The sequence below is a fragment of the Panthera pardus genome, unplaced genomic scaffold (assembly GCF_024362965.1).
Source record: "Panthera pardus isolate Hobbes unplaced genomic scaffold, ASM2436296v1 HiC_scaffold_24, whole genome shotgun sequence".
In the NCBI taxonomy this organism is placed as follows: domain Eukaryota; kingdom Metazoa; phylum Chordata; class Mammalia; order Carnivora; family Felidae; genus Panthera; species Panthera pardus.
Window position 1 is genome coordinate 20669297 of NW_026526810.1, and position 22809 is coordinate 20692105.

General features: G+C 39.9%; 1 protein-coding gene across 5 annotated transcripts in view; it reads right to left on the minus strand.

Moving 5' to 3' along the window:
* Positions 1-22809, minus strand: part of HERC2 (HECT and RLD domain containing E3 ubiquitin protein ligase 2) — a 268052-nt gene that overhangs the window by 190956 nt on the left and 54287 nt on the right. For 4 of the 5 annotated variants that reach the window (XM_019438147.2, XM_019438149.2, XM_019438148.2 and 1 more), the window contains 10 exons: positions 14854-15073; positions 10936-11036; positions 10266-10422; positions 8324-8434; positions 7385-7556; positions 5296-5469; positions 3533-3721; positions 2774-2925; positions 627-784; positions 425-538 (listed from right to left, as the gene is read on the minus strand). In XM_019438147.2, coding sequence (XP_019293692.2) covers positions 425-538; positions 627-784; positions 2774-2925; positions 3533-3721; positions 5296-5469; positions 7385-7556; positions 8324-8434; positions 10266-10422; positions 10936-11036; positions 14854-15073 — 1548 coding nt within the window. Of the gene's footprint in view, positions 1-424; positions 539-626; positions 785-2773; positions 2926-3532; positions 3722-5295; positions 5470-7384; positions 7557-8323; positions 8435-10265; positions 10423-10935; positions 11091-14853; positions 15074-22809 lie in introns of those variants that run through there. The other variant, XM_019438150.2, reaches the window with a different exon arrangement.

Consider the following 22809-nt stretch of genomic DNA (forward strand, 5'->3'; position numbering starts at 1 on the left):
GGAAGCAAACCATAAGAGACTCTTAAAAACTGAGAATAAACTGAGGGTTGATGGGGGGTGGGAGGGAGGGGAAAGTGGTATGGGCATTGAGGAGGGACCTGTTGGGATGAGCACTAGGTGTTGTATGGAAACCAATTTGACAATAAATTTCATATTTTAAAAAAATTTTTTAAATAAAAAAATAAATAAATAAAATAAAATGCCCAAATAGTTAGGATGTAGCTGCTAATTAGCAGTCTGGGCAACAGAAATTAAAAGTCTTATAACTTCTGGACCTCTTCCAAGGACCCAGAGGTGCACACCACTTAAAAATGGACAAAGGGGCAACCATATGAGGTGCACTCTACTCCAAAGCTTACTCCCTCTAGGAAAGCGGCACTCCTCATCCTGAGAACCTGCCCAGGGCAGCATGAGTACTGCATACCATTCTCCGTCACAGCCAGGGTTTGAGCGTCCCCGCTCCCGCATGCCACATCAATGACCTTCAATCCTTTAAGCCCAGCTACCAGCACTGGGATGGCCTCGTCTTCACTGGAGCCTTCAAACAGATAGGACTATCATTAATGTAAGTCCCTCAAAGAGAAAACCTCCCACCACATGCTCGAGCCAGCTCACAGCAAATGTACCATGGCCTAGTCGGCCGTAGTTCCCTCGGCCCCAGGTGTACAGCTCCCCCTCGGCAGTGATGGCTGCACTATATGTGCTTCCACATGCGATGTGCACCACATGCTTCCCAGCCTGCTTTCCAGAGAAAGCAGAGATCACCTTAGGCTCTTCCAAAGGCCTGTGGAGAGAATGGGAACAAATATGAATGTCCTTCTAAGCATGTCCTATTAGTGTTAGCAAAGAAAATAACTATCAGAATAAACTATCAGACAGTTTGGCCTTTCAGCTGTCTTATGAAATAATTAAGGAACACAGAATTCAAACACGTAACATTTCCATGATTGTGTGTTAACTGGGCACCCAATGCCAAGCATGACATCCAGCAGTAATATCAAAACAGTGTTAAGAGCAGCTTTGTTCACAATGGTCCAAAACAGTGGCCCGTCCATAAACAGATCACTCAGCAACAGGGACAAAGCAAGTACTGACACGCCCAACAACTTGGCTGAAGCTCAGGAACTCTGCTAAGTGACAGGGCCAGAAACAAAATACCATATAGTGACAGAGGGCAGATCAGTGGTTGACAGGAACTGGAGGTAGAGAGCAGGAGTTGACTGCAAAGGATCCATAGAAAATAGCAGGGGCAATGGAAATAATTTGTGTCTCAGTTATGGTGCATTTGCTGAAATACTTTAAACTGTTCTCTTAAAATTGATGGATTTGTAAACCTCATACAGATGGTTAAAATTTACACATTTGTTAAATAAATGAGGAGGGAATGAAGGAGCAAGGTTTACTAATCACACTCCAAATTATATTTTACAACTGAAAAGTAGGAGGCAGTAAGAATTCAGCAGGTAGAGGCCTTACTAGTTGGCTCTTCACTTTCAAAACTAGAAAAATACCTTATGCTTTCAATCCATAACATGTTCACTGTGATTGTTAACACCTACTCTAGCCTCTCCAAAAACATGGCATACTAACTTTGTGACCCACTATTCTGCAAAATAAATAAATACACACAGAGGCAGGGGCACGTACAGGCACAGGGAGCGCTGAACAACCCTATTCTGATACCATTTCTCCCTCCTGTTCAGCTCAAGTTTCAATCTCCCAAAGTTTCTCTCCAACTCCTATCATCTAGCACTTAACCTCAACTGAGTATTATTTTATTACAAGGTAGTTTTTTTTTTTTGTAATTTAGTACAAATTACAACTAGCATACTGGAAATAAAAACTAATGCCTCCACCCTGTATCTCCATCCTTTCAAATCCTATGAGCCCTGCCCATCTCATCCCTTTCAGTCCGAGAATAACAATTCTAAATTCTGTAGTTATCATTCCTTTGTTTCTCACCATCGTTTTACCACACTTGTCTGAATCCCTGACAATACTGCCAAGTTTGGAATATTTCTGCTGAATGCTAACACTCAATACACATTGCTCAGCTTTTTTCATGGCTTGGGATTCTACCCAGGGATGTCCAACTGCATCCCATTGCAGTGAGAACAGGCCAGACTCCTCTCAACAGTGCTGTTCATGCCTCTGACCCTCTTCAAGTGCATCTTCAATTCTAATCAAATGCCCAAGTTTTGCTCCACTAGGCTCCACTCAAACCAGCAATATATAAAAGTGTTCCCACCATTCTGTGGCAGCTATGGGTACTCTCCATTTTCACAACATTGCATTTAGAACAATCATTTTGTTTTATTCCTGGTCTCTCACAAAAATCAAAAGCTTCTACAAAATAGGACATTAAGAAATATTTTTGTACCTATGAAAATGAAATGGCTCAAGGAAAGGAGGATCATATCTGATAGAGATATGTTGAAGTGTTTGTGAATGAAGAAACAAGTAGCGTGGGATTTGCTTTAGAAAACTCCACAGTGTGAGGTGTGCCATGTATAGTTAAAACAGGAGTGACAAAAGCTGGAAGCATTCCATCTGAGAGAGAAGAACACGAAGGCCAATTGATGTCATCTTCTGTGCTGTGGGCAGAACTCCCATAGCATCACCCAGGGGCTGACACATCTTGATTGCTTTCTCCACCCTCGCCCTAAATGTCAGAGCAGCTGGAAAACACCCATTCACACTCCTTTTCCACCCTATTTTGGATACAGTAACTCAAAAGAAGAGCAAGTCAATTACAAGAATGGGCCATACATACACAGTGTCCCCATGGCCCAACCGTCCTCCATCCCCACAGCCCCAGGAGTACACCTCTCCGGTGGCTGCCAGAGCCAGGTAGTGGTGACCATCAGAATGGGCAGCAATCTTTACAATGTTTCTGGAGGCAAGACCCTGGACCAGCTGTGGGGCCTAAAAGGATAAAAATAGGAAGAAAATTAGTAAGCAGTCCAAGGACAATGAAAACAGCATGACTCTTCTCACGCATCTTATTTTAACAAACGCTCCTGGAACTGAAAGAACATGAGCCTATGGAGACTGCCAGCCAACTGTCTAGATGCCCTGCCCACTACCAACAGAAGAGTGGGCAGCCTCCAAGAGCTCTGTGACATTACTAGGCCACCTCCACACAATGAAAACTCAACAACCCCAGGTAAAGAGCACCTTTCTTTAATAGGAACATGTACTATCTGACAAGGCCCAATTTCCTCAGATTATCTGATACTGCCTCACCCCCAAAGTCAATTGAGTTTACACATGGAAAGTTAGTTTAAAAATGGGATTCATAATGGGCAATAAGTGTTACTATAAGGAGCTCCTGATCTTAACAATTAAGAAATTCTGCCCCAAGATTTTGGCAACAATTATGATTGAGATTATTAAATAAAACTAATAAAATACACTGAACAGAGGTTTCCAAATCTTCAGAAATCAAATGACTTAAAGACTAGACACCTCTGTAGCTCCTGTAGTAGAAAACCACCCACCAAGGAAAGCAATCTGGGCCCAGAACACCCACCAGTGTGTCACTGTTGTAGGCCTGCGTGTACACACGGCCATTCCTTGACAAGATCAGGAAGCGCTTCTCAGCACAGGCAATTTGCGTGACTCCCAGATTGGCAAGTCCTTCACACTGAATTGGACCAATCACATTGGCATAGTATTTCCATCCTATTAACCCCCATCCTATGACCTCTTGCAATGATCCCTGTAAGATAATAAAGTAAACATTTTGTTTAGAGTGGCAAGAAAATTTCTTTCTTAGTCAAAAAAAGAATAATTTATGCTAAGAGTAACACTGAGATACTGTGGGATAAAAACAAAGCAAGTAAAGAAAGGAGATGATCCAAAACATCAAAATAACTCAAAACATCCCATATTACCTCAGTTAACAGGTAAGATAAAGCATATTTCTCCACAGCACTTCATCTTAACAGAGCCCATTAAAAAGTAATACAAAAAAAAAAAAAAAGTAATACAAGTAAACCTTAAACAAATGCTCAAACCATATCAGGTTACCATTTTTACCATAACAGGCAGAAACCTAAAAGCCTAAGCACAAGGCTGGCAGACAAGTATCCAACTGTTGGTGGGGATGAGAAGGATCAAGCTGTGTGTGAACAATTTTGTGGTAATCAGCTAGTGTCCACCCACATCAGGTACATCACCACTGGTGCATGCATTTGCACGAACAAGAACAAATGTACGTGGTTGGTCATTGCAGCACTACTGGAATAGTAGACTTCTGACAACACAGATTCCAACAAAAAAATCATGATACAACCATACATGGAATACTGAGTTGCATTAAAATAAAGAGAGAGGCTTTGTTTATTGATAAACTCCTTGGTACAAACTGTGTAATGACAAAAATAAGCTACAACATGCTACCACTAATATATTCATTTCAGAGAATACTGAAGGATATATAAGAGACTAGAAAAATGAAAAGTAGCAGGTGCAAAACCAGGTGGGTGGGGGGACAGGGAAATAACATCATCTCTGCATTTAATTTTGATTTTTGAACCATGTGAATATACTTATTTGGAAAAAAACAAATGACTATAAAATGAAATAAATACACATCCTGCTAAAAATAAAAGTTAGCAAAAACTGGATTCAAATCCAGGATTATTCTGTGTGACCCTGCCAAAATTCACTGCCACTCCAAATGGCAGTTTTCTCATCAATACAGTGGGGTAGTGTTGTGATGGTCAGATGCAACTGTGAATGTGAAGTCCTCAGGTGGCCCGCACTGGCAGGCTCTACACACATGTAGATTAGTGTCATCAGTGCTCTGAGCAGCATTACAGACAGCCCATGTTCTAAGCTCCTAGTGTACAAAAAAGTACACTGGAATCTCCCTAAGGAAGGCAGGACAGCATGTGGTTGTTTGGATAAAGGAGAGCTCTCTGGAGCTATACCTCCTGAATCTGGAACCTGCAACACTGAATTGGGTCCTCAACCCATGTACACCTCAGCTTGCTCACCACTCACTCTGACCACTGACAATACCTTAAATTGTATACATGTTTACACTTGTACACCAGCAGAGTGTCTGGCTGGCTCAGTTAGTGGAGCATCCAACTCTGGATCCCAGGGTTGTGAGTTAAAGATCCACATTGGACATGGACCCTACTTCCAAAAAAAAAAAAAAAAAAAAGGCTGTAAGCCAGCTCCACCCCCAATACCAGAGAAAGTGGCACAGGATGAGAACCTACAGGTGCTAATGACTATAGTACACGCAAAGATACAAAGAATAAACACTGTTAGCGCAGGTACCTTATGAGATGTTGGCGAGCTACACAGAGGTGGCATACAGGGAGTAGCCAGGCGGTCTAAATGGGCCATGACAACAACTGCAGTTTGTTGTAAGTCAATGGCGAGCTCATTATCTTGTGGAAGAGTAAGGTATCTCAGAAAACTCTCGTTAGGGCTCAGAGGACCAGACAAAAGCTAGAGAAGAAAAGTAAACAAGCATCTTCAAAACGCTGGAAAAAATTCAAGTAACACAATTAGCCATTAACAACTCTTTATATTTTGGTATTCACAGTTGTGCATCATCTACTCCTTTTAGCCATCAGATGAGAAGTACTGCTGATGCACTGACCCTACACATCTACATATATACACATCTGCTGTAAAACTGCACACAGCAGTGCCTGCACATTTGCACACCCATCACGCATGTGCATACTCTACACAGGTCAATGACATGGTCCAGACATCCTGCAGGCTCCCCACCCCACTCCCCCCCCCCCACCCCCTGGCCCAGCCAACAGCCCTCAGAATGCAGAGGAAGCTTCCTAGGAACACAGCACTACACCTCAACCTGGCTTTACAAACTGAAAACCAAAACCTAATGCCACCTACTCTGAAGGAAACCTAATGTTACTCGGACATTAAGTAACATTAAGTAAATCTAATTCTTCTTTTTTAAAAATTGCTTATTTATTTATTTTGAGAAAAAGAGAGCATGAGAGGGGAAGAAGGGCAGAGGGAGAGGGTGAGGGGGAGAAAGTGGGAGGGAGGGAGGGGGAGAGAGAGAGAGAGAGAGAGAGAGAGAGAGAGAGAATCCCAAGCAGGCCTCAGCTGTCAGCGCAGAGCCCGAAACAGGGCTCAATCCCATGAACTGTGAGATCATGACCTGAGCCAAAATCAAGAGTCAGGACACTTAACCAACTGAGTCACTCAAGCACCCCAAATCTAATTCTTCTAAAGGCAGAAAGCCTTATTACAATTAAAGACTGCCAAGTGATAGAAAATTAACTTTATAATGGAATGGCTGTCTTCCCCCCCAAAAAAAGACCTACAAGATCAAACTTGTACTTCTAAAAAGAAGCAGTCCCAGGGGTTCAGACCCAGGAACCAGACAGGCCCTCCTCTGCTACCAGCCTTGTTTTCCTAGGACAAACACAGTGATGACTTAGGTGACACACGCCATGCAGTGCTCTGCACAAAGAAAGGGCCAAAAAGTAAGCCACTATCTTCAATGCTCTTTTTATAATATGTATTTAAAAGTGGGTATGTCAGACTTAGCTCTGTGCTGCAGTACAGCTGGTGCTCGTTGAACTGTTTTCTCCATAAACAGTATATGGAGGAACATGGAAGAGAAGGACTACCAGACTTCTCAAGGCAGGTCAAAACAAATAAACATTAACCACTAGGCAACTACACGACCTCACGGTGGAGCACATCCTCAGAACCGAACACACACTCCATCCCACACCAGCTCAGCTTCAACAACTTGTGCCGCCTCCCCATGTTATTACTGCAAGTGCCCATAAGGACCTGCTTGACTCTCTCACTTTGTTCTTGAAATATTGTCAGAATTTTTACCCATTTTCATGCCTCTACTAACTAATTCTTTCATGGAAGTGAGCATGCCTTCTTTCTATCTTCCACAGCATCTTAAACTCACCCTCCATCACAGCCAAAGCACAACATGACTGGTTACTGGGAACACACAGGTAATAATAAACCCACAAACACAAAGGGCTAAATGGCTCTAATCCAGCAGAAAGAAAACTACATGGTCAAAAAGCAGTAGAGGAATCTCTCTAAAAGTACAAGTTGATATATGTCAAGAAATACATTCTCCCTACTAAGTATACACAATCCAGAACACACACACACACACAGATGCCATATGCTCAAGTGATATTCCACCGCATTGAATGAAACTCACCCCATGATATCCCACACCTGTCCTACATCTGACTCACTATTGTCATCACCAAATACACACTTTCCCCTAGAGACAACTACTGCCACAGACATGCACTCTGGTTTTGTTTACAAAAGTCTAACTCTTTTAGGATAACTGAATTAAGAAAGCTACTTAAAGGCAGAGTTTTTTTACGGTACTTACGTGAGCGTCACCTTCTATATGAGGGGCATCTTTACTGCAGATGATACTCTGGAATCTTTGCAGCAAAGGGAGAAGAGGAGCACTGGTACCCTGGGCAGACCGCTCATTGTCAGTTTCCTGCGTCCCACTGTCCCACAATTGAAGCAACAACAGGATGGCAGATAACATCTGGCTGAAAGAGAAAATATCTTCATTATCTAGTAAAAACATATTAGCTTTTATTGCCATGGACTGTCAAAAATAAAAGCAGACAGCTAAATAAAATAGAAAAAATACTTTAGATTGAAAAGGAAACTAAAATAACGCCATGAAAACAATTCTTGGCAGTAAAATCACTTAAACAATGCCAAGATTTTAGCACAACATATCCACCTTCTGAGGATAAGAAATATAAAACCAGTTAAGAAGTTCAAACAGCACTTTCTAAAGAGAATTTCTAGGACCTTAAATTAATGGAATAAAAATCATTTGAAGAAAATTAAAAAGAAAAAAAAAGGAACAGGTCTTAGACTACAAAAGTTGAACATAAAACATGAAGTGAAGAGGAGCGCCTGGGTGGCTCAGTCAGTTAAGGTGCCAACTCTTGATTTTTGGCTCAGGTCACGATCTCACAATTTGTGGGTTTGAGCACTACATCGGGCTCTGGACTAACGGTGCAGAGCTTGCTTGAAATTCTCTCTCCCCCTCTCTCTCTCTCCTTCCCCTGCTTGCTCTCTAAAAAAAAAATAAACAAACTTTAAAAAAAAAAAAAGGGAAGTGAAGAAAACCTAAGTGTACCCAGGCTTGAAAGAAGAGAAAGTCCTGGGATACGGTTCTTTGATTATAGAACACCACACATTTTTATAAACACAAATGATTCAATGAAATGCCATAAAGTGAAACAGATGTTCAGATACAGAGGTGTTCCATGAAATGCTCCCAGCCTGCAGCACCCCTTACCTCAGTGTGCCTCTCTGCACAGCCAGCTCTAACAGAATGGCCAGGGCCAGGTGCTGGTCCTGCAGGGGGATGCTTCCTGGCCCTTTGGTACCAGGCGTTCCATGAACATCTCTGAAATGACAGCAGTAGATGCAAGAACAAAGTAACATGAGAACTTAAAGACAGCATGTATATTTTTAATATTTAGAATCAAGTTTCCGAGACTTACTACTCAAATTTAATCAGATTTTAAAGTATACAATTAACGAGGTGCCTGAGTTAAGCATCTGACTTCAGCTCAGGTCATGATCTCCTGGCTTGTGAGTTCAAGCCCCGCATCAGGCTCTGTGCTGACAGCTCAGAGCCTGGAGCCTGCTTCAGATTCTGTCTCTGTCTCCCTCTGCCCTCCCCCACTCGTGCAGTCTCTCTCTCTCTCTCTTAAATATAAATAGACATTAAAAAAATTTTAATAAAAAATAAAGTATACAATTAACTTAAAAAGATGTGTTTTTATTAAAAGACTTCAGATACAAAAGATGACTACATTAGAAAACACATATTCCAGTTTCCACAGCATAAAATTATTTATATCATTATTCAAATCATGAGTAGAAACATGTTTAGATATGTTTCCACTTTCAGTGAAATCTAAGGCTATTGGAGTATCAACATCCCTCTATGAAAATGGAGAAAAATCAACTTCTAAAAGCACCTGAGACTCTAGACAAAATGTCTATGCTTATTTTTATCTTTTATCAAATAAATATTTTAACTTTTCCCAATAAATGACAATTCTTCTGAACCCAAGATGGAGAATGGAGGGCCTTCTGACATCAACATTATAGCTGAATATTTGAAATTACAGTTGAACCCTGAACAACACGAGTTTGAACTGCACAAATTCACTTATATGCAGATTTTTTTTCAATACAGATATTGGAAAATCTTTTGGAGATTTGCAACAATTTGAAAAAACTCACAGATGAACCATGTAGCTTAGAAATACCAAAAAAATTAAGAAAAGGGTATTATTATAAAAATACAGTAAATAATACATACAACATAAAATATGCATTGATCCACTGTTCATGTTATCGGTCAGGCTTCTAGTCAACATATGCTATTAGTTTAGTTTGGGGAAGTAAAATGTTATATGTGGATTTTTAACTGCGTGAAGGGCTGGCACCTCTACCCCCTACATTGTTCAAGGATCAACTGTAATTCAAAGCCTATTTTCAGGGCCCCCAGCCCAAAACCTTGTCACAATGCCTACATCAGCTCTCTAGGGAGCCAAACTCACAATCTGTTAGCACAGAGACCACAGGTGTCCTTGCACATTGGAAGGGGCAGAGCAGTGACCTCTTTTGACAAAGCAAATGAGAAAAGACTCACTTCTCCTCTAATTATGTCTTTGGCGTTGAATTATGTATTAAGTATATATACTTTTTCTTTTTAAAAACCTAAAAATTTAAAGTTAACAAAAATATGTAACACCCAAGACCAGAGTTCAGGGTTTTCCTTATAGAAAAATGATTCACATTCAAAAATTTTTTACACTAAAAAGAATAGATTGAGGTTTAAACATTTTGATCTTGAGTAGCTGTTTAGTACCATGTTGTCTATTAAGACAACACCCATCACTCAGAATGGTAGCATCCATATTCTCACTGAAAGGCACACAATAGATGCTCACTTAATGACTGATACCCAAATCATAAATATCTGAAAAAAAATACATTACAAAAATATTTTTCATTTTTCCATCTGATTCAATATGATAGCTTCCAGGGTCTAATCAGAATATCAAAAGCAAACATTTGAAAAGCTGAAAACCAAGATCCAGAATAACAGAGCTGAGGGCAGGTTGGAGACATACACACAAACCTGCTCTAAAGAGAAGGTGAGACAAGACTGAAACATGTTAGAACCATTCAGAGTTAAGATGTGAAAAGAAAGAACTCACCCTGTCACGACGGATCTAAGGAACTTGGCTGCTCTCTCTACCACCTCCAGCCACACAGAGGACACTGTGCTCTCATCAAAGAGCGAGGCCTCAGGCAGGGCTCTCAGGGCATCCAGGGACTCCTGCAATAGCTCGCTGCATAGATCCGCATCTTCACCTGAGCACACATGCATCAGAGGAGGCCATCCACTCCTCAGGCAGCACTGACAAGTAAAGCCCTCCCCACTCTCCCAGATGGTCCTCCAACCCCTCTGTGTGAGAAGATACCACTGTCACATTTTCAATCCCTCACTTTCCTCTCAATGAGATACTCCAAGAACTCAAGAGATTAAAACTTAATACAGGTGCCCCAAAGTCAGTTCTTTATGTTATGACTCTCTCATGAGCAATTCTAACTTCTTGTTCTCCTAGAAAATAAATCAGCACTGATGTACTAACAGTGGTTTACCTGCGATATAAACACATACACACTTTTTCTTATTTTTTTTTTTTTTTTAAAGAACAGACCTGAAAAGTCAAATAGACTGAAGCCTCTCATTCTACAAACAAGAAAAATGAGGCACACAGACTATATGGGATCAGCCCAAGGGCATGTGGTGGCAGAACTGAGAAGAGAACCCAAGTCCCCTGATGTGGTGAGGAAACCGAACGACACTCTGGGCCCACATACCTGATCGCCACGCCCTGCGTAAAAAGGCAAAGGCAAAGGAGAGAGCTGCTCGGGATCCGACTCTCGCAAGTCCTTCAACTCCTTTGCCTGTGGGTCGGGAACTGCGGACAACACACATGGGAGTTGTGATAACTGGTCAGAGGACTGTGCAAATACTAAAATAAAATAAATAATATGGAAGGATTTGTACCAAAATGTGATCACTGAATTTCTTTAGACAGCAGGATCACAAGTGACTTTTAGTTTCATATTTAAAAACTTTTACCAAATGTCCTTTGTAAAGGAAGTTCCCTCTTTAAGGAAGAAAAAAAAAAGGCATTTACAGAGAATTTTAAATGACTTGCAAAATAATCTCAGAGAGCTGATATTATTAGTCAGGGAGATACACATGGTAAACAGAAAATAAACATATAAATACATAAATGGAGAGATTAAAGCTCATGTAGCAAAGAAAAGGCAGGTGAGGGCGTTGAGAGAACAATACGACAAATTCCCGGGACTGCACCCAGGGCTATGGAATCTGTATTTGCTTTGGCCCCTTTTAGGTCTATGTGCTGACCAGTAGAGACTCCATGTACCTGTCCTATTCTCTTTCACCCTCATCTTGCTGAGTTTATCCTCTCCTGAATTTAGTGCTTATCACTCTCACATGTCTTTTTAAGCTTTTTACTACTTCTGTATGTAAATTTAACAAGATATGCATATTTTTTAAAGTTATACAAATAGTATACCATGACATTCTAAAAAAAAAAAAAACTAGAATACAAAAAAAGTGTACAGTATAAACTCAATCATGCAACTTTATACGGCTGAATATTTCTACTATGTATTATACTTTTCAAACTTACTATAATTTTCTTTCACAATCGGGGGAAATGCTATGAAAAATAGGTAATGATATGGAATGACCTTCCCAAGATACAATGTCAAGTAAAATTAGCAGTGAAGAACGTGAGGATCCCAGAGAGGCAGCTAGTATGCACATTCTGTGAATCCTGAGCTCTATGAGGGAAGCTCATGAGGAGACACAAGAAACTGTAATTAGTGGCTGCCTCTAATGAGGGGACTGGGTGCCTAGGAGACAGGATTAAGGAGATTTAAACTTTATTTCTGAATGAGAAATATAAATATTACAAGATACATATGTATAATAATACATGTGGTCTTTAAAACGGGAAGTACACATGCTAAGTCTATTCTCCCTCTGGGAGAAAATTGCTCCAGGAAAAGCATGAAACAGGGGCTCCCCTCAGGTAATCATAATGGCCCCTGAGAAAGTGCCCAACAGTCCTCAATCTGCACAGTTTAAGAACTGCTAAATCTTCAATAAGTCACTCTCTATTTTACAGATACTCAAGGAAAAAAAAAGCAAATAGCTTAGACCCACTCTCATCCACACCAGTCAACAATCCAACCCATTGCTAATTCCACAAAAAAAGGTGAAATCTACCACTATTCAGTAAATTGAGAAATGAAGAAATCTACAAAAATTTAGAAGATATCATGACACATCTAACAGACTGGCTAAAACAAAGCAGCAACAAATTCAAACGCTGACAAGGCTATGGAGAAACTACATCATTCATACATAGTTGATGAGACTATACAATTACACAGCTATTTTGGAAAGAGTGCAGCAATGACCTACAAACCTAAACATAAGACCCAACAATTGAACTCCAGGGCATTTATTCCAGAAAAATGAAACTGAGGTTCACACAAAAACCTGTCCACAAATATTCACAGCAGCTTTAATTCATAAAACTCAAAAACTGTAAATAACTGATGTCCTTCACTGGATGGTTAAACCAAATGAGGCACATCCATGTCACAGAATTTTACTATGCAATGATGATACATACAATTACTTGAAAGAATCTCAAGGAGGTAACCCTGATTGAAAAAAGCCAAGGTTACATAATAGACATGAAGAACACATTAGTGGCTGAAAGAGGATAAGGCAAAGAGGAGGGAAAAGGAGGTGAGTGTGGCTATAAAAAGGCTCCTTGTCCTGTACTCTAACTGTGGCAATAGTGAGAGAAATCCAAACCTGTGATAAAATTGTATGGAAACACAATGGACACATGCATGCACTGAGAACATGTAAAAAACTGAGTTGAAAACATGTAAAATTGAGGAAATATGAGTAAGATAAGTAAACTGTATCAAAGTCAATATCCTCATTGTGATAGTATACCACAGTTTTGCAAGTGGCTACCACTGGGGGGAAGTAGATGAAGGGTATAAGGAATCTGTACTATTTCTTACAACTCCATGTGAACCCATAATTATCTCAAAATATGAATTTTTTTTAATTTTAGGAATTTGCTTGATTCAGTGAAAGACAGATTTCAATTAACTCACCAACTCTTATGTCACCACAAAGAAAAAAGCACAAAGAAAAATCAGTTGGGGTCTAAGACACTTCTGCATCTTAGAGAATTCATTTTCATTCAACAAACACACAGGAACACTTAAAAGGCTTAGAATCTATCATCCCCATTGCAGAACCCCTCCCTGATCAATGATCACTACAAAGACCACTCACTCTCCAGCCAAGAAAGAAAGAACTGTGCTGCTGGTTATCACCACATGGGCAGGAATCCTCCTCTGTCACTTGGTTTAATTTATCTTAAAACTACTATCAAATATAGGACATGTAATGTGGTTTCAACTAGATTTAAAAGGAAAAATACATGAAACATGATACATTTAGCAATTCTTGTCTCCCGGTAGCAAAATAAGGTTTCCCCCCTGCTTCTTTCTGCCCCTGTACATTCCATGTGCTCTCTAGGGAATAAAAATCAGTATTACAATCAAATAAAACAAATTCTTTTTACTACATAAAATATGAGTTAAATCTGGAAATCTTTTAGTCGAGGCTTCTGAGAACAAAACTGTGGTAGAAAGCTACATTTTGGGAAAAGAAAACTTTACACAAGCCTTAAGCATTCTAGTTACGTCTGAGAACAATCTGCTGATGTACACCAGTATATTAAAAATCATATATCTGAAAGCATCTCTTACAATAAAAGAATAAGATGGGGCACCTGGGTTGTTCAGTCAGTTAAGCAACCGACTTTGGCTCAGGTCATCATCTCGTGTTTCACAAGATGGAGCCCTGCGTCGGGCTCTGTGGTGACAGCTCAGAGCCTGGAGCCTGCTTCGGATTCTGGGTCTCCCCCTCTCTCTGCCCCTCCCTGCTTGTGCTCACTCTCTCTCTCTCCCTCTCTCAAAAATAAATAAACATTAAAAAAAATTTTGAAGAATAAAAGAGTAAGAAAATCACATTAGGAAGAAAAAACTGAAGCATCTAAACTAGCTAGCCACTAAATATGATGATCTGAGTATTCCCTATCCAAAAGCAAAATAAAACAAAACAAAAACAATATAATGTTCAGGACCCATTTTCAAAAATCTAGATATGCTTATCTACACCTTCACTGGCTTCCACAGTTACTGACAGAAAAGCATTTTAAAATAATGGCACAGGGGCTCCTGGGTGGCTCAGCTGGTTAAATGCCCAACTTTGGTTCAGGTCATGATCTCACAGTTCACAAGTTCAAGCCACTCATTGGCCTCTGTGCTGACAGCCCAGAGCCTGGAGCCTGCTTCAAATTCTGCGTCTCCCTCTCTCTCTGCTCCTCCCCCGCTCATGCTCTGTCTCTCTCTCTCTCAAAACAAACAAACATTAAAAAAATTTTTTTAAATAAATAAATAATGGCACAGATTAAGAAGCATAGTCTGTTACTCTCAGCAAATTAGCAAAGCCATTCTCCAGATTATATGAAACATACAAAAAGGGAAAGCAAGAATGGAAGGGACTATAATGAAAGTTGTACTTAAACTTTCCTCAACCAAACAGCCTGCATTTTATATTTAGTTGGTATCAGGATTCCTTCTTCATTATATTATTACCTTTTTTTGTCCACAGGAGGCAAAGAAATACTGCTGCTTTTCCACTTAACTTTGACATTCTCTTGGAAAACAGTTCTATTCAAGGCAATGAAATATCGTTCCAAGATGACCAGCCTCTGCTTGAGTCTCAGGGCTGAAAGGGTGGTAGTGGCTGACTGGATGGCCAGAGCTTGCTGCTCTTTAACCAACACAGAAAGACATTCCTTCAATTCATTCACATCTAGAAAACAAGAAGAAAATACCCAGCCTCTCAATATCTTGCTCATAGTTTGTTATAAAGATGATAAAGTGAATGGTAACAATAATATGTAACACTTGGACACTTAGTATGTGCCAAAATGGTTTTAAGCACCTTACACCTATTAAGTAACTCTCAGTCACCATCAAGAGGTAGTATTGTACATGTATTTTAAGGAGGAGGAAACTGAGGCACAGAGAATTTGTGCAAGGTGACCCAAAGGATTACAGCACATGAGACAGACCATTCTTAGCCACCACGGTATGCTGCCTCTCTGAAACACTATATAAAAGTTTTTAACATAAAATTATAAAGTCAGTACTTAGCAGCATATTTCCTACAGAGAAAAAAAGCTATCCATTATATTCATGCTATATAACCAAATTCAAAATATACATGTTTCAATAAAATTGCCCAGCATAGGGGCACATGGGTGGCTCAGCCAGTTAACCATCTGACTCTTATTTTTTTTTTTAACTTTTATTTATTTTTGAGAGACAGAGAGAGAGCATGAATGGGGGAGGAGCAGAGAGAGAGGGAGACACAGAATCCAAAGCAGGCACCAGGCTCTGAGCTGTCAGCACAGAGCCCCACATGGGGCTTGAACCCACGAACTGTGAAATCATGACCTGAGCTGAAGTCGGATGCTTAACCGACTGACCCACCCAGGTGCCCCAGTGTCTAACTCATCATTTCAGCTCCGGTCATGATATCACCATCGTGAGCTTGAGCCCTGCACGAGGCTCTGCACTGGGCATGAAGCCTGCTTAAGATTCTCTCTCTCCCTCTTCTTCTTCCCTCCTCCACTCATGCTCTCACTCTCACAAAGAAAAGAAAAAAAGAAAGGAAAAGAAAAAAGAAAGGAAAAGAAAGGAAAGGAAAGGAAAGGAAAGGAAAGGAAAGGAAAGGAAAGGAAAGGAAGGAAGAAAATTGCATAGCATATATGACTCATGAAAAGTAATATATTTATTGGAATATTTCAGGGAAAAATAAAGTAATTACAGTTGACCCTTACAGAACACAGTTTGAAACTAAACGGGTCCACTTATACCCACATTTTTTTCAATAAATATATTGGAAAATTTTATGGAGATTTGCAACACTTTTTTTTTAAAACTTACAGACAAATCACAAATAGGAAAAATCTCAATATTCAAATTTCAACTATGAAAAAATTAATGTTAGGTTTGTCATGAATGCATAAAATGTATGTAGCTACTAGTTTATTTTATCATTTATTACTATAAAATATACACAAATCTATTATAAAGTTAAAATTTATCAACACTTACACACAAAAATACAGTCCCTACATGGTGCCATTCACAGTCGAAAGAAACATAAACAAATCTAAAGATTCAGTATTAAATCATAACAGCATAAAATTAACAACAGTACAGACTTACTGTAATGTCTACTGTAATAATTTCATAACCACCTCCTGTTGGTACTGCAGTGAGCTCAAGTGTTCCGAATATCCACTTCAAATGCCAAAAAGATGCTAATCATCTCCACATGAGCAGTTCATCTCTCTACTAAATTGCATACTGCAGTAAAAAGTGATCTCTGGTAGTTCTCTTGCTACTTTCATTGTGTTTAGTGCAATACCGTAAACCTTGAATAACAACATGGGACCCATAAATAGTGCCACTTATGAGGCTGGAAGTGCTCCCAAGAAGCAGAGAAAAGTCATGACATTACTAGAAAATGTTGAACTGTTTGATATGGACCATAGGTTGAGGTCTGCTGCTGTGGTTGCCTGCCATTTCAAGATAAATGAATCAAGTATAAAAACCAATGTGAAAAAAAGAAAATTCATGAAGCTGACACACCAGCTACACTACTAGCAAACACAAAAACACTGCACTTTATGCGAAATACCTTTTATCTAGTACTAAAAAGGCAGCTTTTATATGGGTGCAGGATTGCTATAGAAAGGCATACCTATAGAGGCATTAATGTGATTTGAGAAAAAGCGAAGTCATTATATGACAACTTAAAGCAAAAAGAAGGCAAAGATCAACATCTGGAGAATTTAATGCCAGTAAATGACAGTTTGGTAATTTTAGAAAGAAGCTTAGCTTAAAAAATGTCAAGATAACAGGAGAAGCAGCTTCTGCTAACCAAGAGGAAGCATACAAGTTCCCAGATGCCATTCGGAGTGTCACTGAAGAGAAAGAAAATCTGCCTGAACACGTTTTTAATGCAGATGCAAGTGTTCTATTCTGGAAAAAAAGAAAATACCACAAACAGCATTTATTACTAAGGAAGACAACTGAGCACCAGAATTTAAGGCAGGCAGGGATAGACAAATACAGTCAGGTTTATGATCAGGACTGCCCTTATCTATAAAGCTGCTAATCCCCAAGTCTTGAAACGCAAATATAAACACCAGCTGCCAGTCTTCTGGTTGTCCAACAAGAAGGGCTGGACAAGAACCCTTTTTCTGGATGGCTTCCATCAATGCTTTGTCCCTGATGCAAGGAAGTACCTTATCAAACAGGGACTGCCCTTTAAAATTCTTTTTTTTATACATGAAATTTATTGTCAACCTGCTTTCCATACAACACCCAGTGCTCATCCCAACAGGTCCCTCCTCAATGCCCATACCACTTTCCCCTCCCTCCCACCCCCCATCAACCCTCAGTTTATTCTCAGTTTTTAAGAGTCTCTTATGGTTTGCTTCCCTCCCTTTATTTTTTTCCTTTCCCTCCCCCACGGTCTTCTGTTAAGTTTCTCAGGATCCACATAAGAGTGAAAACATACGGTATCTGTCTTTCTGTATGACTTATTTCACTTAGCATAACACTCTCCAGTTCCATCCATGTTGCTACAAAAGGCCAGATTTCAGTCTTTCTCATTGCCAAGTGGTATTCCATTGTGTATATAAACCACAATTTCTTTATCCATTCATCAGTTGATGGACATTTAGGCTCTTTCCATAATTTGGCTATTATTCAAAGTGCTGCTATAAACATTGGGATACAAGTGCCCCTATGCATCAGACTCTTGTATCCCGTGGGTAAATACCTAGCAGTGCTGTTTCCGGGTCATAGGGTAGATCTATTTTAATTTTTTGAGGAACCTCCACACTGTTTTCCAGAGCGGCTGCACCAGTTTGCATTCCCACCAACAGTGCAAGAGGGTTCCCGTTTCTCCACATCCTCGCCAGCATCTATAGTCTCCTGATTTGTTCCTTTTAGCTACTCTGACTGGCGTGAGGGGGTATCTGAGTGTGGTTTTGATTTGCATTTCCTTGATGAGGAGTGACATTGAGCATCTTTTCGTGTGCCTGTTGGCCATCTGGATGTCTTCTTCAGAAAAGTGTCTCTTCATGTTTCCAGCCCATTTCTTCACTGGAGTATTTGTTTTTCGGGTGTGGAGTTTAGTGAGTTCTTTATAGATTTTGGATACTAGCCCTTTGTCCAACATGTCCTTTGCAAATATCTTTTCCCATTCCGTCAGTTGCCTTTTAGTTTTGTTGATTGTTTCCTTTGCAGTGCAGAAGCTTTTTATCTTCATGAGGTCCCAATAGTTCATATTTGCTTTTAATTCCCTTGCCTTTGGAGATGTGTCAAGTAAGAAATTGCTATGGCTGAGGTCAGAGAGGTATTTTCCTGCTTTCTCCTCTAGGGTTTTGATGGTTTCCTGTCTCACATTCAGGTCCTTTATACATTTTGAGTTTATTTTTGAGAATGGCATAAGAAAGTGGTCTAGTTTCATTCTTCTGCATGTTGCTGTCCAGTTCTCCCAGCACCATTTGTTAAACAGACTGTCTTTTTTTGATTGGATGTTCTTCCCTGCTTTGTCAAAGATTAGTTGGCCATACGTTTGTGGATCCAATTCTGGAGTCTCTATTCTATTCCATTGGTCTGTGTGTCTGTTTTTGTGCCAATACCATGCTGTCTTGATGACTGCAGCTTTGTAGTAGAGGCTAAAGTCTGGGATTGTGATGCCTCCCGCTTTGGTCGTCTTCTTCTTCAAAATTACTTTGGCTATTCAGGGTCTTTTGTGGTTCCATACAAATTTTAGGATTGCTTGTTCTAGCTTCAAGAAGAATGCTGGTGCAATTTTGATTGGGATTGCATTGAATGTGTAGATAGCTTTGGGTAGGATTGACATTTTAGCAATATTTATTCTACCAATCCATGAGCACGGAATGTTTTTCCATTTCCTTGTATCTTCTTCGATTTCCTTCATAAGGCTTTCTATAGTTTTCAGCACACAGATCTTTTACGTCTTGGGTTAGGTTTATTCCTAGGTATTTTATGATTCTTGGCGCAGTTGTGAATGGGGTCAGTTTCTTTGGCTTTCTGTTGCTTCATTATTAGTGTATAAGAATACAGCTGATTTCTGTACATTAATTTTGCATCCTGTGACTTTGCTGAATTCATGTATCAGTTCTAGCAGACTTTTGGTGGGGTCTGTCGGGTTTTCCATGTATAATATCATGTCATCTGCAAATTGAAAGCTTGACTTCATCTTTGCCAATTTTGATGCCTTTGATTTCCTTTTGTTGTCTGATTGGTGATGCCAGAACTTCCAACACTATGTGAAACAGCAGCGGTGAGAATGGACATCCCTGTCGTGTTCCTGGTCTCAGGGGGAAAGCTGTCAGTTTTTCCCCATTGAGGATGATATTAGCTGTGGGCTTTTCATAAATGGCTTTTATGATGTTTAAGTATGTTCCTTCTATCCCGACTTTCTCGAGGGTTTTTATTAAGAAAGGATGAATTCGGTCAAATGCTTTTTCTGCATCGATTGACAGGATCATATGGTTCTTTTCTTTTCTTTTATTAACGTGATGTATCACGTTGATTGATTTGTGAGTGTTGAACCAGCCCTGCAGCCCAGGAATGAATCCCACTTGATCATGGTGTATAATTCTTTTTATATGCTGTTGAATTCGATTTGCTAGTATCTGATTGAGAAGTTTTGCGTCCATATTCATCAGGGATATTGGCCTGTAGTTCTCTTTTTTTTGCTGGGTCTCTGTCTGGTTTGGGAATCAGAGTAATGCTGGCTTCATAGAATGAGTCTGGAAGTTTTTCTTCCCTTTCTATTTTTTTGGAACAGCTTGAGAAGGATAGGTATTAACTCTGCTTTCAATGTATGGTAGAATTCCCCAGGGAAGCCATCTGGTCCTGGACTCTTATTTGTTGGGAGGTTTTTGATAACTGATTCAATTTTTTCGCTGGTTCTGGGTCTGTTCAAGTTTTCTATTTCTTCCTGTTTGAGTTTTGGAAGTGTGTGGGTGCTTAGGAATGTGTCCATTTCCTCCAGGTTGTCCAGTTTGTTGGCATATAATTTTTCATAGTATTCCCTGATAATTGCTTGTATTTCTGAGGGATTGGTTGTACTAATTCCATTTGCATTCATGACTTTATCTATTTGGGTCCTCTCCGTTTTCTTTGTGAGAAGCCTGGCTAGAGGTTTATCAATTTTGTTTATTTTTTCAAAAAAACAACTCGTGGTTTCATTGATCTGCTCTACAGTTTTGTTTAGATTCTATATTGTTTATTTCTGCTCTGATCTTTATTATTTCTCTTCTTCTGCTGGGTTTGGGGTGTCTTTGCTGTTCTGCTTCTATTTCCTTTAGGTGTGCTGTTAGATTTGTATTTGGGATTTTTCTTGTTTCTTGAGATAGGCCTGGATTGCAATGTATCTTCCTCTCAGGACTGCCTATGCTGCATCCCAAAGCATTTGGATTGTTGTATTTTCATTTTCGTTTGTTTCCATATATTTTTAAACTTCTTCTCTAAGTGCCTGGTTGACCCATTCATTCTTTAGTAGGCTGTTCTTTAACCTCCATGCTTTTGGAGGTTTTCCAGACTTTTTCCTGTGGTTGATTTCAACTTTCATAGCACTGTGGTCTGAAAGTGTGCATGGTATGATCTCACTTCTTTTATACTTATGAAGGGCTGTTTTGTGACCCAGTCAGTATGTGATCTATCTTGGAGAATGTTCCATGCGCACTCGAGAAGAAAGTATATTCTGTTGCTTTGGGATGCAGAGTTCTAAATATATCTGTCAAGTCCATCTGATCCAATGTATCATTCAGGGCCCTTGTTTCTTTATTGACCCTGTGTCTACATGATCTCTCCATTCCTGTAAGTGGGGTATTAAAGTCCCCTGCAATGACCACATTCTTATCAATAAGGTTGCTTATGTTTGTGATTAACTGTTTTATATATTTGGGGGCTCCCGTATTCGGCGCATAGACATTTATAATCGTTAGCTCTTCCTGATGGATAGACCGTGTAATTATTATATAATGCCCTTCTTCATCTCTTGTTACAGCCTTTATTTAAAGTCTAGTTTGTCTGATATAAGTATGGCTACTCCAGCTTTCTTTTGACTTCCAGTAGCATGATAGATAGTTCTCCATCCCCTCACTTTCAATCTGAAGGTGTCCTCAGGTCTCAAATGAGTCTCTCTTGTAGACAGCAAATAGATGGGTCTTGTTTCATTATCCATTCTGATACCCTATGTCTTTTGGTTGGAGCATTTAGTCCATTTACATTCAGTGTTGTTATTGAAAGATAGGGGTTTAGAGTCATTGTGATGTGTGTAGGTTTCATGCTTGCAGTGATGTCTCTGGTACTTTGCGGTCCTTGCACATTTCACTCACAGAATCCCCCTTAGGATCTCTTGTAGGGCTGGTTTAGTGGTGATGAATTCCTTCAGTTTTTGTTTGTTTGGGAAAACCTTTATCTCTCCTTCTATTCTGAATGACAGACTTGCTGGATAAAGGATTCCTGGCTGCATATTTTTTCTGTTCATCACATTGAAGACTTCCTGCCATTCCTTTCTGGCCTGCCAAGTTTCAGTAGATAGGTCTGCTACTACCCTTATCTGTCTACCTTTGTCTTAGGGCATGTTTATCCCTATCTGCTTTCAGAATTCTCTCTTTATCCTTGTATTTTGCCAGTTTCACTATGATATGTCGTGTAGAAGATTGATTCAAGTCACGTCTGAAGGGAGTTCGCTGTGCCTCTTGGACTTCAATGCCTTTTTCCTTCCCCAGATCAGGGAAGTTCTCAGCTACGATTTGTTCAAGTACACCTTCAGCCCCCTTCTCTCTCTCTTCTTCTTCTAGAATTCCTATGATACGGACAGATATTGTTCCATTTGACTGCATCACTTGGTTCTCTAATTCTGCCCTCATACTCCTGGATATTTTTATCTCTTTCTCAGCTTCCTCTTTTTCCATAATTTTATCTTCTAATTCACCTATTCTCTCCTCTGCCTCTTCAATCTGAGCTGTGGTCACCTCCATTTTATTTTGCACCTCATTTATAACATTTTTTAGTTCCTCATGACTATTTCTTAGTCCCTTTATCTCTGTAGCAATAGATTCTCTGTTGTCCTCTATGCTTTTTCCAAGCCCAGCGAGTAATTTTATGACCATTATTCTAAATTCTTGTTCAGTTATATTGCTTAAATCAGTTTGATCAATTCGTTAGCTGTCGCTACTTCCTGGAGTTTCCTTTGAGGAGAATTCCATTTCATCATTTTGGGTAGTCCCTGTGGTAGCTCCAAACTGCAGGGCACTTCCCCTGTGCTGTCTGGAGAAACTTGTGTTGGTGGGCAGGGTCACAGTCAGACGTGATGTCTGCCCCCAGCCCACCACTGGGGCCACAGACTGGTGTGTACCTCATCTTCCCTTCTCTCAGGGGCAGGACTCACTGTGGAGTGGTGTGGCCCCTGTCTGGGCT